Genomic DNA, 20540 nt, shown 5'->3' on the forward strand with positions numbered 1-20540 from the left:
CCTTCTTGAACAAAGGGACCACATTTGCTACCCTCCAGTCCTCTGGGACTATTCCTGTAGCCAATTATGACATAAAAATCAAAGCCAAAGGCTCAGCAATCTCTTCCCTGGCTTCCCAGAGAATCCTAGGATAAATCCCATCAGGCCCCGGGAACTTATCTATTTTCACCTTGTCCAGAATTGCCAACACTTCTTCCCTACGCACCTCAATGCCATCTATTCTAATAGCCTGGGTCTCAGCATTCTCCTCCACAACATTATCTTTTTCCTGAGTGAATACTGACGAAAAGTATTCATTTAGTATCTCGCTTATCTCCTCAGCCTCCACACACAACTTCCCACCACTGTCCTTGACTGGCCCTACTCTTACCCTAGTCATTCTTTTATTCCTGACATACCTATAGAAAGCTTTTGGGTTTTCCTTGATCCTACCTGCCAAAGACTTCTCATGTCCCCTCCTTGCTCGTCTTAGCTCTCTCTTTAGATCCTTCCTCGCTTCCTTGTAACTATCAAGCGCCCCAACTGAAACTTCACGCCTCATCTTCACATAGGCCTCCTTCTTCCTCTTGACAAGAGATTCCACTTCTTTGGTAAACCACGGTTCCCTCGCTCTACCCCTTCCTGCCTGCCTGACTGGTACGTACTTATCAAGAACACGCAATAGCTGTTCCTTGAACAAGCTCCACATATCCAGTGTGCCCAACCCTTGCAGCCTACTTCTCCAACCTACACATCCTAAGTCATGTCTAATGGCATCATAATTGCCCTTCCCCCAGCTATAACTCTTGCCCTGCGGGGTATACTTATCCCTTTCCATCACTAACGTAAAGGTCACCGAATTGTGGTCACTGTTTCCAAAGTGCTCACCTACCTCCAGATCTAACACCTGGCCTGGTTCATTACCCAAAACCAAATCCAATGTGGCCTCGCCTCTTGTTGGCCTGTCAACATATTGTGTCAGGAAACCCTCCTGCACACATTGTACAAAGAACGACCCATCTAATGTACTCGAACTATATCTTTTCCAGTCAATATTTGGAAAGTTAAAGTCTCCCATAACAACTACCCTGTTACTTTCGCTCTTTTCCAGAATCATCTTCGCCATCCTTTCCTCTACATCCCTAGAACTATTAGGTGGCCTATAGAAAACTCCCAACAGGGTGACCTCTCCTTTCCTGTTTCTAACCTCAGCCCATACTACCTCGGAAGAAGAGTCTCCACCTAGCATCCTTTCCGCCACCTTAATACTGTCCTTGACTAGCAGCGCCACACCTCCCCCTCTTTTGCCCCCTTCTCTGAGCTTACTAAAACACCTAAACCCCGGAACCTGCAACAACCATTCCTGTCCCTGCTCTATCCATGTCCTCTGAAATGGCCACAACATCGAAGTCCCAGGTACCAACCCATGCTGCCAGTTCCCCTACCTTATTTCGTATACTCCTGGCATTGAAGTAGACACACTTCAAACCACCTACCTGAACACTGGCACCCTCCTGCGAAGTCAAATCTGTGCTCCTGACCTCTATACTCTCAATCTCCCGTACCCCAAAACTACAATTCAGGTTCCCATGCCCCTGCTGAATTAGTTTAAACCCCCCCCAAAGAGCACTAACAAATCTCCCCCCCAGGATATTGGTGCCCCTCAGGTTCAGATGTAGACCATCTATAGAGGTCCCACCTTCCCCAGAAAGAGCCCCAGTTATCCAGAAATCTCAATCCCTCCCGCCTGCACCATCCCTGTAGCCACGTGTTTAATTGCTCTCTCTCCCTATTCCTCGTCTCACTATCACGCGGCACGGGCAACAACCCAGAGATAACAACTCTCTTTGTTCTCGCTCTGAGCTTCCATCCTAGCTCCCTAAAGGCCTGCCTGACATCCTTGTCCCCTTTCCTACCTATGTCGTTAGTGTCAATGTGGACTACGACTTGGGGCTGCTCCCCCTCCCACTTAAGGACCTGGAAAACACGATCCGAGACATCACGTACCCTTGCATCTGGGAGGCAACATACAAAATGTGAGTCTCTCTCGCTTCCACAAAATCTCCCATCTGTGCCCCTGACTATTGAGTCCCCAATTACTAATGTTCTACTCCTTTCCCCCCTTCCCTTCTGAGCAACAGGGACAGACTCCGTGCCAGAGGCCCGTACCCCATGGCTTATCCCTGGTAAGTCCCCCCCCCCCCACAAGTATCCAAAACGGTATACTTGTTACTCAGGGGAACGACCGCAGGGGGTCCCTGCACTGACTGCTTCTTCCCAGTCCCTCTTACAGTTACCCATCTATCTCCAGTCTTTGGTGTAACTACTTCCCTGAAGCTCCTATCTATGACCCCCTCTGCCTCCTGAATGATCCAAAGTTCATCCAGCTCAAGCTCCAGGTCCCTAACACGGTTTTTGAGGAGCTGGAGTTGGGTGCACTTCCCACAGATGAAATCAGCAGGGACAAAGTGCTCACCTACCTCCAGATCTAACACCTGGCCTGGTTCATTACCCAAAACCAAATCCAATGTGGCCTCGCCTCTTGTTGGCCTCTTGAGTACAGACCCAACCTACTCAACCTCCCCAAAAGAAAATCACTTCATATCCGGGATCAACCTAGTGAACGTTCTCTGGGCTGCCTCCAATTCTGTGTATATTTCCTCCGATAAGGGACCAAAACTGTTCACAGTATTCTAGGTGTGATCAAACTAGTACCTTGTATAGTTTTCACTATAGACATCACTATTTTTATACTCTATCGCCTTTGAAATCAACACCACCAATCTATTTGTTTTTCCTACCACCTTCTGAACTTGAGTGCGAGCTGCAGCTTTCTGCGGCCTTTCTCCTTTTCAATAATATTCAGCTCCATTATTCTTCCTACCTCAGCGTAATTTTCTGCTGCCAAGGGAATATACACAAAGAACAAAGAAAAGTACAGCACAGGAACAGGTCCTTCGGCCCTCCAAGCCTGTGCCGACCATGCTGCCCGTCTAAACTAAAATCTTCTACACTTCCTGGGTCCGTATCCCTCTATTCCCATCCTATTCATGTATCTGTCAAGATGCCCCTTAAATGTCACTATCGTCCCTGCTTCCACCACCTCCTCCAGCAGCGAGTTCCAGGCACCCACTACCCTCTGTGTAAAAAAACTTGCCTCGTACATCTCCTCTAAACCTTGCCCCTCGCACCTTAAACCTATGCCCCCCAGGTAATTGACCCCTCTACCCTGGGGAAAAGTATCTGACTATCCACTCTGCCTATGCCCCTCATAATTTTGTAGACCTCTATCAGTTCGCCCCTCAACCTCCGTCGTTCCAGTGAGAACAAACCAGGTTTATTCAACCTCTCATCATAGTTAACGCACTTTATACCAGGCAACATCCTGGTAAATCTCTTCTGCACCCTCTCTAAAGCCTCCGCATCCTTCTGGTAGTGTGGCGACCAGAATTGAACACTATACTCCAAGTGTGGCCTGACAAGGGTGACCAGCTGCAACATGACTTGCCAATTCTTATACTCAATGCCCCGGCCAATGAAGGCAAGCATGCCGTATGCCTTCTTGACTACCTTCTCCACCTGTGTTACCCCTTTCAGTGACAGTAGGTACGTAATAGCCAAAAGAATAATCAACAGAGAACATTGACAAATGGTACATCGGCAAACAGTGATTGGTTACAGTGCAGAACAAGGGCCAAACAAGAGCAGCATAGGACGTCGTAAATAGTGTTCTTCCAGGGAACAGATCAGTCTGAGGGGGTGTTTTTGAGGAGTCTTGTAGCTGTGGGGAAGAAGCTGTTCCTATGTTTGGGTCTTCAGACTTCTATATCTTTTGCCTGATGGAAGGGTCTGGAAGAAGGCAAAGCCTGGGTGTGAGGGGTCTCTGAAAATGCTGCCTGCCTTCCTGAGGCAGCAGGAGGTGTAGACAGAATCAATGTGGGGGTAGCAAGCTTGTGTGATGCATTGGGCTGAGTTCACCACACTCTGCAATTTCTTGTGATCTTGGGCTGAGCAGTTGCCATACCAGGCTGTGATGCAGCCGGATAGGATGCTCTCTCTAGCACATCTGTAGACGTCTGTGAGACTCGATGCAGATATGCCGAATTTCTTTAGCTTCCGTAGGAAGTTGGGCTTTCTTGACTGTTGCATCAACGTGAATGGACCAGGACAGATGGTGGTGACCCTCAGGAACTTAAAGACGTGCTGTTAGGTGAATTGGACATTCTGAATTCTCCCTCTGTGTACCCGAACAGGCACCAGAGTGTGGTGACTTGGGTATTTTCACAATAACTTCATTGCATTGTTAATGTAAGCCTACATGTGACACTATTAAAGATATTAAAGATAATTATTAAAGAGATAATCAAACAATCTCCCCTTGATATCTGTGGCATTACCATCACTGAATCACCCATTATCAACATTCCAGGAGTTACCATTGACCTCAAACTGAGCCAGACTAGTCATATTAATACTGTGGTTCCTACAGCAGACCAGGAATCGTGCAGTGAGTAACTCACCTCCTGACTCCCCAAAGCCTGTCCACCATCTACAAAAAATAAGTCAGGAGCGTGATGGAATACTCTCCACTTGCCTGGATGAGCGCAGCTCCAACTCTCGAAGCCCAACACCATCCACGACATGCCAGCCTGTTTGATGGCACTTTCCAGAAGCATTCGGATCCTCCACCACCAATGCACAGTGACAGACGTGTGTACCATCTACAAGATGAACTGCAGGAACTCACCAAGGTTCCTTAGACAGCACCTTCCAAACCCATGATTATGACCATCTAGAAGGACAAGAGCAGCAGATACCTGGGAAGCCCACCACCTGGAGGTTCCCCTCCAAGTCACTCACCACCCCGACTTGGAAATATATCGCCATTCCTTCACTGTTGCTTGGACAACATCCTGGAACTCCCTCGCTAACAGCACTGTTGGTGTACCTACACATGGACTGCAGCAGTTCAAGAAGGAGACCAAAACTGCCCACAATACTACAGGTGTGGCCTCACCAAGGCCCTGTATAATTGTAGCAACACATCCCTGCTTCTATACTCGAAACCTCTTGCAATGAAGGCTAACATACCATTAGCCTTCTTTACCGCCTGCTGCACCTGCATGTTTACCTTCAGCGAATGGTGCACAAGGACACCCAGGTCCCGCTGCACACTCCCCTCGCCCAATTTACAACCATTGAGGTAGTAATCTGCCTTCCTGTTTTTGCTTCCAAAATGAATAACCATACACTTATCCAAATTATACTGCAGTATTATCACTGGACCAGAAATCCAGCAACCTAGGAAATATTTGGGGACATAGAATATAGAATTTACAGTGCAGAAATGGCCATTTGGTCTATTGAGTCTGCACCAGCCCTTGGAAAGATCACCGCACTTAAGCGCCACACCTCCACCCTATCCCTGTAGCCCCACCTAACTTCTTTGGACACAAGGGCAATTTAGCATGGTCAATCCACCAAACCTGCACATCGTTGCATTGTGGGAGGAAACGGGGGCACCCGGAGGAAACCCACGCAGACACGGGGAGAAAGTGTAAACTCCGCACAGAAGAGAACTCCGCACCCAAGCCGGAATCCAATCTGGGACCCTGTGAAGCAACTATGCTAACCACTGTGCTGCCATGCTGACCTGGGTTCAAATTCCATATGGCAGTTGGTAAATTTGAATTCAGTAAATATCTGGAATCAAGTCTAATGATGACCATGAAACCATTGTCGATTGTTGTAAAAACCCATCTGGTTCACTAATATCCTTCAGGGAAGGAATTCTGCTATCCTTACCTGGTCTGGCCTACATGTGACTCTTATATGCCCTCCAAATGGGCATTAAATGATGACTTGACTTCCCACCTATTTTTGTGTGATCTGCAAATATGGAAATGGTACATTCACTTTCCCTGACCAAGTTATTATATATATTATATATGTATTTATTGAAGTCCCCAGAACTATTAGTAGAGGGTTGCAGGTAGTGGGATAACATTTAAGGGAGAGTTGGGGGTTGCCAAGATTGTAGAATATTTGGAAAGATTTCTTAAACCGGAAATATTTGCAAATGTTGACTTTATTTTGCAACGCCTGGAAGTTTTTACCTTTGCACAAGCTGCATGCTTTGTTGTAGTTTCCAGTGATACAATGGCAACATTACTACTTGTGCTGCACACACCCCAGACACGTGAGCTTGAAGATTGACAGTCATCTGTCTTCCTGCTGGAAGTGTTCATTTGGTTTAGTGTTCATGGAGCTTGTTGTGCAATTATTGGAAGACACTTAATGTGAACCTTAAACTGGATGAGTTGATTTGAATGCCACAACCTTTTGTTGCTCAGGTTATTCATCATGAATATTTAATTGATGCTCACTTATCATTCAGAGTTGGTGCCTTACTGTGTGTAAACTGACCCTGTGTCCAGTCATACGTTTTCTCTTCCTTTGAACACTTGAACTATTCATTGCTTGAGGATATGGTTATCTATGGGCTACCTGCCCTAACACCCCTCCCATCAACCTGCTCAGTGCGCACACTGGAAACATGAGGGCATTTTGTGACAGCAAAGACCAAGTCAAAAAACAAGTTGTGTAAGGGTATTGAAAGTGCGTTGGTATGGGTATAGTACTGTAACTACAGTACATAGCATAGACTGGCTGAGTTAACAGCAAACTGAGATGCAGAAGTGGAGATGGATACTAAGAAATCTAAACTAAGGGATACTGCTTAAAGTAAGAGAGTAGAGCAGTGGCATTATGGGGAGGCCATGGAAAGCCATGTGAGGTTATCTGGGAATGGTTACACATTGGTAATATTCCTGGGCCTGTAATCCAGAGGCATTACACTAATGCTCCAGAGACATTAGTTCAAATCTCATGAAGGCATTTGGGGAATTTAAATTCAATTAATTAATAAATCTGGTATAAAAGGCTAGTGACTTGTGAAACCCCACATGGCCATAAATATCTATCTGGTTGATTAATTCCCTGTAGGGAATAAGCTGTCCTTATCCAGTCTTCCCGACATTGGACTCCTGACACACAGCAACATGGTTGATTCGTAACGACGAAGAACACAAGAAGGAGCAGGTATAAACCATGTGGCTATCGCGCCTACTCCTCCATTCACTATGCCCACGGCTGATCTGGACTTCAAACTCCACCTTCCTGCCCATTCCTCGATATCCCTTGATTCCCTGCAAAAATCTGTCTGTATCATGTGGGAAAATGTGAGATCATCCACTTTGACGAGAAGGGTACAAAAGCAGAATATTATTTAATGTAGCGAGACTGTAAATGCTTCAGTTCAGAAGGATCGTGGTGTCCTTGTAAATATATCACAAAAAGCTAGCATGGAGTTCCAGCAAGTAATTAGGAAAACCAATTGAATGTTGGCATCTTTGCCAGGGAGATGTAATGTAAAGGTAGGGAAATCTTGCTACAGGATGTTGCAGATACTTTGCACCTGGAGGACGTGGCTTTAGGTTTTTTGAAGAAAGGGTATACTTGCACTGGAAGCACCTCAAAGAACAAAGAACAGGCCCTTCGGCCCACCAAGCCTGTGTCGATCCAGATTCCTTATTTAGACTGGTCACTTATTTCCCAAACAATCTGTATGTGTCCCTCCATTCCCTGCCCGTTCCTGTGTCTATCAAGATACATCTTAAACATTGCTACCGTGTCTGACTCCACCATCTCCACTGGCAGCACATTCTAGGCACCCACCACCCTTCTGATGGATATCACGTTCACCGCAGGATTCGGATTAAAAATAAGGCATTAATACAAACAGCATTCTAAATTCAAGATGGAATAAAACCACTTCAGCTCAAGGTCAGGTAGAGGTTACCACCTGATGGGAGAGACTCCAAGCTGGTTCCAAGGACTCATTAGTACCAAGCAATTAGAGGCTCTTCTTTGACAGACCAATAAATTCTTTGAGACGAACTCCCCATACCTAGAAGTATTCAAAATATAAGAACAGATAAACAAACACACAAATCCTTCTCAAACTATACCTTTGAGAACTTACGATAACACCTTCACAAGAGAGTCTGTTTTGTTATCTGGAGAGAGTGACAACCCTGAAGAAAGACAGGCACCAAATGGTCCCTCCCTTGCCAATCTACCTTAGAACACCGGACAATTACACAGACACTACAACCATTAAAAGATCTATCGGTGATAGTACATCCAATTAGCCATTTGGCTATAGGTAATTAACCAGCAATAAATGCCAAGGTAACAAATGCCTTCCTGAACCAATAAGCAAGTTTCATATACATAAGGAGAAGGCATTTTAGCAGAAGTACTCTCTCTCTCTTATCCTGACCCACCTTTCTAAGGCGAGAGTCGGTTCTGTTCTTAGAAGCTTGTCTCATAGAACATAGAACAGTACAGCACAGAACAGGCCCTTCGGCCCTCGATGTTGTGCCGAGCAATGATCACCCTACTTAAACCCACGTAACTCGTATACCTGTAACCCAACAATCCCCCCATTAACCTTACACTACGGGCAATTCACTACGGGCAATTTAGCATGGCCAATCGAACAAAACCTCAGGTTGTAAGTATGGTTTTGTATAACTTCTTAGAAATGTACTAAGGAACTGATACAGATGCTTTAGGATTGTTCCATGTTTTAAATATCTCATTCTATTGAGAGAATTTAGTGCGTTAGCAGATAACTAAGGACTGTTAACAATCTTGTATTAATAACAGATAACTAGATAGACTGTTAGTTCACTTATATTTTAACTCTGTAATTCAATATGTATCTATTGGTAGTATTTTCACAATAAAGATACTTTAATTAAAATCATACTGTGTGAAAATTAATCTCGAAGTTGAGAATCCTAGACACTCATTTAGGAAGTCCTGAATAGGCTAGGACCCACGACCTCAAGAGGTATCGATTTAGTTCAGAGTGACGAATCTGAACTCTCCCCATAAAAAGTAACTGAGACCTTGTTTAACTGCTTGAGACCTGGAAAAGCATTCTCCCTTCGTGAGATCTATTCTGAGTCTTGGCAGAAAAACAGGTTTCCCTCTTTTGATAGGTTAACCTAGAGCATAGGTTAGTAATAGAGCATTGTCAGGTCCGGAAGAACCTAAATCCACGACACCCTCTGCGTGAAAATCTTTCCCTGCACATCTCACCTAAGCGTTCCTCCTCTCGCTTTGAACCTGTTCCCCCTTGTAATCGTGTCTTCCATCCTGGGAAAACCCTCAATCAGGTCTCCCCTCAGCCTCCGTCTTTCCAACGAAAACAATCTGAGTTTATTCAACCTCTCTTCATCGCTCACACCCTCCAGACTAGTCAACACCCTGGCAACCAGAACTGCACGCAATATTCCAAATGTGGCCTAACTAAAGTGTTATACAACTGTAACATGACCTGCCAACTCTTGTACTCAATGCCGAGGCCGATGAAGGCAAGCATGCTGTATGCCTTCTTGACCACTTTATCCACCTGCATTGCCACTTCCATGGAACTATGGACCTGAATTCCCAGATCCCTCAATGCTCCTAAGGGTTCTGCCATTTATTGTATAATTCACACCTGAATTTGTTCTTCCAAAATGTCTTACCTCGCATTTGGCGGGATTGAAGTCCGTCTGCCATTTCTCTGCCCAAATCTCCAGCCTATCTCTATTCTGCTGTATTCTCTGACAGTCCCCTTCACTCCCATTCACCTGCAAACTTGCTAATCAGACCATCTAGTTTCCTCCAGATCATTTATATATATATATATATATATAAAACAAACAACAGTGATCCCAGCACTGATCCCTGTTGAACATAACTGTGTGCAGTACAGTAGTTAGCACTGTGGCTTCACAGTGCCAGGGTCACAGGTTTGATTCCCGGCTGGGTCACTGTCTGTGCGGAGTCTGCACGTTCTCCCCGTGTCTGCGTGGGTTTCCTCCAGGCGCTCCGGTTTCCTCCCACTTGCCCCGAAAGACATGCTGTTAGGTAATTTGCACATTCCGAATTCTCTCTCTGTGTTTCCGAACAGGCGCTGGCTTTTCACAGTAGCTTCACTGCAATGTAAGCCTACTTGTGACAATAAAGATTATTATTATTATTATTAACTAGTTACAGATCTCAATTCTGTGTCTCCTGTTGACAAGCCAGTTCTTTACCCATCTCGTCAGCACACCCCAAATCCCATGCGACTTTACCTTTTGTACTAGACGTTCACTCGGCTGATTCCTAGGAGGAAAGGGATGCCTTATGAGGAAAGGTTGAGCAAGTTGGGCCAATGCTATTTGGAGTTTAGAAAAATGAGGTGAACTTATTGAAACATAAAGGGGCGATTCTCCGAGCCTCGCGCCGGGACGGAGAATCGCCGCAACCGCGCCATGACACCCCGACGCCGGCACGTGATTCTCCGAGGTGCGGCATTCGCGCCGGCACGGTTTTGCGGTGCTGACCGCGGGCCGCTGGAATCGGCGGGGCTGCAGATTCTCCGGTCTGGATGGGGCAAGCGGCTGCGTGGATACGACAGAGTCCCGTCGGCGCCGTTCACCCCTGGTCGCTGCCAGCGGGAACTCTGCGCGAAGGGCCGGGGTGGGGGGGGGGGTAGGCGGCCTGTGGGGCGGGATAAGTGATCCTTCGCTGGGGTCTGGCCCGCGATCGGGGCCCACCGATCGGCAGGCCGGCCTCTTCCTTTTGCTTGGCAAGGGAGTAAAGGATTATGGGGGACCAACAGAAAGATGGAGCTGAGGCTATAATCAGATCAGGCAGGATCTGACTGAATGGTGGAGCATACCAAATGGCCTCCTATTGCTCCTGTTTCTTATGATCCTGTGGTTTACATCTGGAATGTGATTAGAGCTCACAGCCTTTGCTGTACCAAAGGCCTGCAGTCATGGAATCATAGAATTTACAGTGCAGAAGGGGGCCATTCGGCCCATCGAGTCTGCACCGGCCCTTGGAAAGAGCACCCCACCCACGCCATTGCTGAGTTGGCTGTGATGCTTGGGACTTGGAGCACAGGCTGAAATGGGGCATCCACTCAACATTTTTGGCATGGTGATTATTCTGCTGTTGAGGGCTTGATTGATTACCTTCAAGTCATTTCGGACTGGAGTATTGTGTCGGCTCGATCACTGCCAAGTTTCCAATTCTGACAGACATTTATGAATCAACTGGGACCTCGTGAAAGTTTTTTTTTCCGTTGGCAGTCCACAGTTGATCAGGTTTATTGAGTTCAATTTGTCATGGTGGAGTTTGAACTTCTGACCTCCACATTTACTCGTGCTTATGCAATAAGTAGTGAGCAGTTTTATTCCATAGCTGAAATAGGCACTGAATGAGTGATAATGGAGTTTAATGGTACAAGTGCTGTCATTCTACAGTGAGAGGAAATAGAAATGGAGTCTACAATTCTATGTTTCTGATGTAACCCAATAATCTCTCAAATGGTGCAGTGATTGAATAGGTCTTCTGTGTCATGGTGCTGTGCAATGTTTGTGTTCCTGTGTAGCTCGGATGCTTGTGACAATAAAGATTATTATTATTGTATTCTTTTTCTTTCCAGTTCCTGAGAGTGAGGACATTAACAGGGTCAACCTATAGTTGCAAATCTGGGATGTCCTTCACTGGGAACCTGATAGAGCGTTTCATGCTGGTGGATTGTAATGCTGTTCTCTGTGGCTCCTACAGGTAAGTGACTGATGATCCTGTCTTGGAATACTTGTCCACAGAAATGTGCAGTAAGCTGATTATTGCTTTCTCATTCAACTAATTTCTCCCAGCCGTCTCTCCCAGCTGTCTCTGACAGGCAGGAAAAACCTGTTTCTGTTGCATAATTGAAGAGTTTACATTCTATCAATACCAATTTGCCTTTCCTCCGTGCTGCTGCCCATTGGCTGTTTATCCAGTGAGAAATGAAATGAAAATGAAAATCGCTTATTGTCACGAGTAGGCTTCAAATGAAGTTACTGTGAAAAGCCCCTAGTCGCCACATTCCGGCCCTTGTCCGGGGAGGCTGGTACGGGAATCGAACCGTGCTGCTGGCCTGCTTAGTCTGCTTTAAAAGCCAGCGATTTAGCCCAGTGAGCTAAACCAGTCCCTCACAAGCTGTGAGAGCCTCACAATGCAGTTTCTTCCCGTCTCCTCTCAGAGTGGGTTGTTGAAGTGATCAGCATTGTCCTCTCAGCTCTCACTTTAAACTGAAGGCTATGGCTAATAGCTTTGACAAAGAGTCATCGGACTCGAAACGTTAGCTCTTTTCTCTCCCTACAGATGCTGCCAGGCTTGCTGAGATTTTCCAGCATTTTCCCTTTCGTTTCAGATTCCAGCATCCGCAGTAATTTGCTTTTATGGCTAATAGGGAATTGGCAATCGTAGTTAAGTGAGCACTTCACACATCTCAAATAGATTCCTGTGGGTGTATGGACGTGCCATGTAGCATGTGGAAGTTATTGCCCAGTATCCCAATCAGACCATAGAGCCTGTACACTGTACCTGAACACTGCGGGTGATAACACCATACTCGCAGCAGCTACTATCAGAACTCCCAGTGGATAGGCCCAGCTCCGGGGACATGTCCACAGCCGAAAGATGGGTGCATGCAAAGGGAAAGGGACCTGCGCCCAGACCAGGTAATGTGTGTGGGTGTCTGGGATCCTGTGAGCGGGAGCCCCCACTGCGGCCAAGTTTGGGGGGGTGGGGTTCATTGGTGGAATGGAGGATCACGGGGTGGAAAACATTGCTGTTTTTCAGTCTCTTGCCCTCTCCCAATTCCTTACAAATATTGAACGGTGTGGTCAATACTGTATTTTGGACTCCGCTGAACTTGCCCTAGTGGTGCTATTGGCAGGCCGGGCGGCCAAGTGCTGGAGACAACAGCAGCAGCAGTGTCGAGAGCGTCGAGGCGGCGACCCATGTGCAGGGCTGCGCCCCACACCCTGAGGACCCGGCTGGCCATCGGGTCAAGGTGAGACCCAGAGGGGGAGGCCCGCGACGGCCCAAAGTGTACAGGCGTCGGTGGTCTTTCAAGCAAATGACACACAGCACATGCCGCAGGAGGTTCCGCCTTAACAAGCAGACGGCGCGGCACCTGTGCCATAACCTCCCAAGGTTGGCACCATGTGGAGGAGGGGAACAACCACTCTCAGTGGCCGTCAAGATCGCCACTTCCCTGAACCTTTATGCCTCAGGCTTACTCCAGGGCTCACGCGGGGACCTCTGTGGCATCTCTCAGGCCATAGCTCACAGGTGCATATGAAAGGTCACGGATGCCCTGTTTCCTGGGCAGCAAACTATATAAACTTTGACACAGATCAAGCCAAACAAGATGCCTGGGCAGCAGATTTTCTGCCATCGCCAGGATGTCCCAGGTCCAGCTGATAGATGGCACGCATGTCACCTTTCGCTCACTGGGTCACCTGGGAGTGCCCTAAATAAATAAATAAATAAAAACACTTCAACAGAAAGGGGTTTCACTCCCTGAACATCCAGATCATGTGTGACCACCACCTGAAGATCATGCACTAGTGCGCTTCCCAGGGAGTGTGCATGACAGTTACATCCTGGGGCAGTCAGACATCTCCGGCCTCTTCAAGGACCACTCCAGGATGGCTGGTTGGCATTTTGGGATAAGGGGTACCCGCTGAGGACCTGGTTAATGACACCAGTATGGAGGCAGGTGTCCAATGTGGAGACCCGGCACAACAGGGCCGTGCACCACCTGATCTGTCATTGAGCGGTGCATCGGTCTGCTCAAAATGCAGTTCCGATGCCTCTAGTGCTCTGCAGTATACCCCCTGGAGGGTTGTCCACTTTGTGGTGGTTTGCTGTGTCCTCCACAACCTGGCACAGCAGCGGGACAATGTGATGGAGGTGCAGGAGCATGCGGTCACCTCCGAGGAGTAGACGCAGAACCTGCAGGGGCTGGAAGCTACTCCCAGGGAGGATCCGGAGGACCAGCTATAGGATAGGTGGCAAACACAGAGGGCCAAGGAGGCCCACACCTTCGCCTGCTTCACTCAGGACGTGGCTTAGCAGGTGACAGTGTGGGCCTCCCTGGCCCACCGGGCTTAGTCGGTCATCGCTACCCTCTCCCCCATCCCTCACCCTCCCGGGGTCCGTGTCCATCACTCCAGAGTGTTGAGACCGTGTCGGCACTTTCAGCGGGTCACTGTCGAGGGCAGGGGGAGTGATGATAACCCACAGAGAGCTGGGCACTGGAGCTCCTCATTCTACGCCATAGCCTGACCCTGCCTGTCTGTTGAGTGCTCGCTCATACCCATTATCTGCACATGTGCCTAGGCGGGGGCTGGGCTGGGCTGGACTCCAATGTCTGGGGAGACAAGGCAAGGGTTTGGTGGTTGGCCCACATTGCAGAAGAAAATGCCAAAAGTGTCATCCTGGTTGGTGTCTCCCCACCCATCTTAATCTCTCCCCCTCCATGCACACACTCATCCCCCCAACCCCCCCTCCCCCAGTACCCTCTCAGTGATCCTCAACTTGCTTAGCCTTCCTTGCTCTACTTCTGCGTCTGTTTCCCATAATACACATCAGAACTGGAGGTAACCTGCTGCTTGCCACATCCCGTGGCCTTCAATGCCCCTGGCACACTTGACGGCAGCACAGGCACGGCCGTGCCATCCTGTTCCAGGGACTGCGAGCGATACACGGCGTCCTCAGCAGGGTGGAACTCTGGGGAGCTGATGGCCACCATCGCCACACCTAGGACAAATCCGGGTTGGCAACTAGTGCCCTCTCCTCCCGGCCTGTGCCCATAGGGCCCTGGGGACCAGATTTGTGAAGGAGGGGCAGTTGCCCTTGCATCACCTGGTTCTGCCAGCCCTGGTGGCTGCCCAATGTCTGCACCATGGTGTCGACGCCCTCGTCGATGCTCCTCAGTGACTGGGACGTGATCTGCGGTGCAATGCCCGCCTGCGACTGGGACATGTCCTGCAGCCCCTCATCAAGATCCGGCTGGTACTGGGTCAGGTCCCCCATCGCGCGGGGCACTCTACCGAGGCGCTCAGTCATGGCCATCATAGACTGCGCCATGTCTTGGACACCTCCGCTAATGCTGCTGACATCGTTCACCAGGCACTCCACTGCGGGATCGGGTGGGGGGGGGGGGGGGGGGGGGGGGGGGCTGGTGTGAAGGTTTTGGGGAGCGGAGTTGTAAGTGGATGGCACAGGGTACGGCATTGGGTGGGGACGGGGGCGATGCCAGGAGCATTCCTGTTGGAGGGAGGATGTCCGCTGCCAACTCACCCTTGAGGCCCAGTGTAGGTTATTGACCTTCTTGCGGCACTGGTCCTCCTGGTGACACTGCCTGAGCTGATGGTCACTGCTACCTCCTCCCAGACAGCACTGGCTGCCCTTTGGTGTACCCTCTGGGACCCTCAGGGAACAAGACATCCCTCCTGGCCTTGACCGTCTCTAGGAGCCTCCCCAGGTCTGCATCCCCGAATCATGGGGCCGGTTGTCTCGGAGCCATGGCTGCGAGCTGAGTGGGGCTGGCTGGCAGGAGCAGTTGTGTGCTGCTCTATCTTGTTAGCGGGAGGCTGGTGAGCGTGTTCCTGGTGAATCGGCTGGCGCGTCTTGATTTGCGGCATAAAGCCCGTGGGGCCTCTTTAAGTGGACCAATTACCCTTGGATTGTGGTGACTGCCTCGCCGGGCTGAGCACTCACTACCACTTAGAAACTTTCTCATTGAAGCACGACCGATGAGATGTGTGCATTTGTACCAACTGGGCAACAATGCCGATAAATCTAATTATCATTTTTATTATTATTATGACTACAAAATGGCATGGCCAGGTTAATTAAATGGACTTACCATGGCAGATAGAGTAGAGTTCAGTGAGAAAATGTGAAGTAATTCTTTTTGGATGCACAAAAAACAAATAAAAATTTATTGTTAATGGCAAGAGGCTCAGGGCTGCGGAGGACTAAAGTGATTTAGGGATTCATGTGCAAAAATGTCACTAAAAGCTTATGTATACAGTTGTAACAAGTAACAAAAAAAGCTAATGGGATTATGTGTAATATTCATTCTTTGCCAATGTGATAGAATGGCTCATACAATGATAAATAAGCTAGTTCTACCATATTTGGCTGTGACTGCTTGCCTAATAAGGAGGACATAACTCAATCAGTTCACAGATTTAGCTTTATATGCGGCTGCGATACCTGTCCCCATTCCCATATCCAGCAGGTTTGACAAAATGTGTGGTGCTGTATGTTTCTGGAATAGTTTTGGGCAACAGGTGTATGACCTGCAATGACTGATACTGTGTTAATTAATGCAAATGTTCTTAATTTCTCTTTCCTTACTCTCCAGCTTTATGTGGTCCTTTGAAAAGATACATCGTAGCATTGTCCAACGTTTTCAGGGAGAGCTCGTAGCAATCTTCGATGAAGAATTTCGGATTCTTTATGCCCAGTCAAACCCTCTCCCTGGAGTAGAGAATCTAATGCCAGACTTGGATAACTATTATACTGTGGCTCCATATCAGTCTGCTGATAAGCGGCGACGCAAACAAAACCAGAGATTCATGTATCAAGAGGACATGCTTTCACAGCACTCTGAGTGTTCATGGGCAGACACGGATCCTGATCCCTGTCCTCGCGGTTTTAGACAAAAGGATGTCAACAGGCATTTCAAGGAGGACGGTGGGAACATCAGAGGCTGCATGAAGCAGTTTACACATTTTCCAGAGAAAATTCAGTTTGATCCCACATCCAGTGCTATTCTGAGGGCAAAGAGGATGGAAATGAATGCATTCAAACGGAGAAGTTATGCAGAAGGGACTTTGGAAAGTTATGATGCTTTGGAACATCGATATGGACGAATAAGTGAGCACTATGAACAATTAGATGCCAGATCCGAGCAATTATTCAGAGAAAAGATGTATCCTTTAGAGCCTGCATTAATAAGGAGTAGAATCAACTCTTTCAACAGTCAACATCTAAGAGATAGCCATGGAACATTTGAACGATTTAAGCAAAACAGAATGAGTACACATCAGTACGATGAGTCGGTGGAAAAGCGAAGGCAAAGATATGATCCAAGGACTTGTGAAGAGACATACCTGTCAGGTTTACCACTCCATCCACCTCTGATAAACTATGAACCTTCTAACTCCGCCAAAGAAGTTCGGCATGGTTCAAGTGATCTCGAGGTGGTGAGTGATGGAAGAATGGGTCAGAATATACCGAAGCGCCCCAACATTGGCCAATCATATGCATGCCAAAAGTCTCCAACTCAGAAACAAGTTCTAGATCCAAAAATGCTTTTCACAGAGTCAAGTCTGGGTCGTAAATCTGAAGATCAACCTAACAAACATGGCCTGAGAAGATGGAGAATTGGCTCCTATCTTAGTGCTTGTCCGGATGAGTACGCAGAACAACTTAATGAGGGCATTTTTGCATCAGATGAACCTCAGGGTGACAATGAAGTACTTCAGGATTCCAGGAAGAACACAGCTTCTTTTGAGACCAGCTTGTTCAGAGATCCTACACAGAATACAAGTTATAAACGCTTGGATCTATACAACTCAAAGCCCACAAAAACTGATTTGTTTGATGGCCAGTCTCAGTCATCAGATAAAGAAAGTGAGAAGCAAAATGTGAAGCTGGCAAAACATGAGTCCATGCGTAGTAAACTCAATCCGATATTACAAAGGAGCTCGAGGCTGCGTTCGTCACTGATCTTTAATTCTTCAAAAACAGAGCAGCATGTCTCACGCAAAGGGAAAATGAACTTGGGCATCAAGGAACAGATCGAGAATGAAGAAAAGGAATCTAAAGAGATTGTGGAGCCCACAGCAGCTGCAGATTTGCAGGAAAATAGTACCAAGCGGGTGCTCAGCAATGACCAAACCAAACCAATCCCGCAATCAATGCCTGCCAACACCGTGCCAAGTGAGGCTGCCAAAACACCAGCACCAAATCTCAAAAAGGATTTTGCTGGAAAACCACCACCAGACTTGGACCTGAGTAAACAGCAGAGTGATTCTGGTTTGGATAGTTGTGACCCAGATGTGCAATCCAGCACCCAACATAGGGTAAGGCCAAAATTAGAGCTTCAACTGAGCAAAAAGGTTCAAGATGCCATTAACAAAATGACACATCGCACAGCGTTTTCTAAAGAAGTTAAACCACCACCTCTAATACAGTCAGAGAAAACTGAAAAGCAACCTCTGGAAACATTTAGAAAGATCATTAATTCTGTATCTGGGCAGCAAGGACCCCAACCCTCTCCTCAGCCAAGCCCCCAACCCTCTCAGCTGGGTACCAGGCCTTCTTCTCAGCCTTCTGAATCAGCGACTCAGAATAATACTAGCAATCCCGAGGTTCTGAGAGGCTCTACTGAAGTTCACAAAAGGCCTTCTTCGACCTCGATGTTGGAGGAGATCGATGTCAATTTAGCGAAGGTTAAGCTACATTCATCTGCTGTGTGTCTGGACACAAGAGGGGATACGGGGCATGATACGGAAAGGGAATCTGTAGTTTCCAATTTGATTTCAAAGAGTCTTTCAAGAGGGAGTAGTTCTCTTAACCTCCCAGGTGGGACTAAATCAAAGAAACGCCCAGCAATAAAGAGCAAGGGCAACACCTGACTTCAGCCACAGAGATCGAGAAGAATCCTGAAAAACCAAACAAAATTGTCCAAAGTGAAGAAGTACCTTCCACCTCTGAGAAAGAAGAGAAACCACGCAGGCCTTCAATCAACACCACAGCAACCAAAGGTTCACAAACTGTCCAGGGGAGCAGGTATTCCTCATCTACTTCCAATGCCCTGTATAGCAGCAACCTTCGAGATGACACCAAGGTCATCCTGGAACAAATCTCAGCCAACAGCCAGAAGAACCGGGCCGAGAATACCAAAGTACAGCATCCCCCCACCACTGACAGTGACGGTCCTGGAGACCCAACAGAGCAGAAGGTTATCCCCGAGACGGACAAAAACTGACTCTGATAAAAAGCAGAAGCTTGATATCCAGGCCAAGGCTTGAAAACCTGACTAAAATCAAGGGTAATTCACAAACATCATCTGATTGCATAGACCCTCTGATTAAGAGGATGGATAGTTTTCGAAAGGAGAAGCGGGTATACAGTAGGTTCGAAGTCTTCTATAAGAAAGATGACTCTTTGAAAGCAGAGGACACTTCTCCAAGGCCACAAAGTGACGTAGCACTCGATTGCAAGGACAAAGATGGTGGAGAGAAAAAGAAATCTTCCAAAATTATTCCCAAGTTTTTTGGGACATTTAGGAGGTATTAATGCTTCCTGTAACTTATCAAACAAAGTGCAGCTAAAGCACAAGCACTCGGACTGCTGGGTGCTGATATTGGTGAGTTTTGTTTAAAGGTGCAGAATATCGGACACTTTTCCAAACTTTTGGTAACAGCTAAGCAAATAGAGAGGCTTCAAATATCAAACTTTAGATAAGTATAGTAGCATACAGCAAGGCTAGCAATATAGCACTCTGCAGTCATTTCAATGAAAGAATCTTTGAGATCTGAGTGAGTTAAGAGGCTAATTGTGAGGAAAGATATATAACCTGGACATGAAACAGCACCTTTCACTTTACAATCAAATTTGAGATAGCATTTCATGGTGCTAGCAGAATATAAGCAATCTTATCAGGTCAATAATTGAAATGACTCCCTGTGTTTGCGTGGGTTTCGCCCCCACAACCCAAAGATGTGCAGGGTAGGTGGATTGGTCACGCTAAATTGCCCCTTAATTGGAAAAAATGAATTGGGTACTCTAATGTTAAAAAAATAATTGAAATGAGAGAGGGTAATCAGTAACATGGAGTAAATGACACCTACATATAACCTTTATCATAGCTTTGTAATGGAAGGAGAAGGAAAAGATTGGAAGCTGCACAGGAATCGAGAAAAGATTTGGAGGAGGAGATCAAAACCTTAGTCAAGGAGATGGATTTTAAGTGGGCTGTTTAAGGGGAGGAAAGAGAAACATCGAGTTGAGAGACAGGAATAACTGTCTTAATATATTAGACTCACCATCCTGACTTGGAAATACATCACCGTTCCTTCACTGGCACTGGGTCAATATCCTGGAATTCGCTCTCTAACAGCACAGTGAATCTACCTACATCATGCTGACGGCAGCTGTTCAAGAAGGCAGCCCGACACCACCTTCTCAAGGACAATTATGGTTAGGCAGAATCCCAACAGTGCATAAGAGGCCATTCAGCCCATCGTGCCTGCACCAAACCTCCAAAAGAGCACCTGATCTAGGCCCATGCTCCCGCCCTAGCCCCGTAACCCCACCTAACCTTTGGACACTAAGGGGCAAATTAGATTTGACTTGATTTATTATTGTCACATGTATTAGTATACAGTGAAAAGTATTGTTTCTTGCATGCTGTACAAACAATGCATACCATACATCGGGAAGGAAAGAGAGACTGCAGAATGTAATGTTACAGTTATAACTGGGATGTAGAGAAAAAAGTCAACTTAATACGAGGTAGGTCCATTCAAAAGTCTGATGGCAGCAGGGCAGAAGCTGTTCTTGAGTCGGTTGGTACGTGACCTCAA

At 47.2% G+C, this 20540-nt stretch overlaps 1 protein-coding gene across 1 annotated transcript in view; it reads left to right on the forward strand.

The window, feature by feature from the left end:
* LOC119966672 (protein FAM83H-like) overlaps positions 1–20181 on the forward strand; it is a 105487-nt gene extending 85306 nt beyond the window's left edge. Inside the window, 4 exon segments of the mRNA XM_038798731.1 lie at positions 11537–11661; positions 16307–18551; positions 18554–18935; positions 18938–20181. Coding sequence (XP_038654659.1) covers positions 11537–11661; positions 16307–18551; positions 18554–18935; positions 18938–19251 — 3066 coding nt within the window. The 3' untranslated portion in view covers positions 19252–20181.
* The last annotated feature ends 359 nt before the right edge of the window (positions 20182–20540 follow it).

Source organism: Scyliorhinus canicula, chromosome 5, assembly GCF_902713615.1.
Source record: "Scyliorhinus canicula chromosome 5, sScyCan1.1, whole genome shotgun sequence".
Taxonomy (NCBI): domain Eukaryota; kingdom Metazoa; phylum Chordata; class Chondrichthyes; order Carcharhiniformes; family Scyliorhinidae; genus Scyliorhinus; species Scyliorhinus canicula.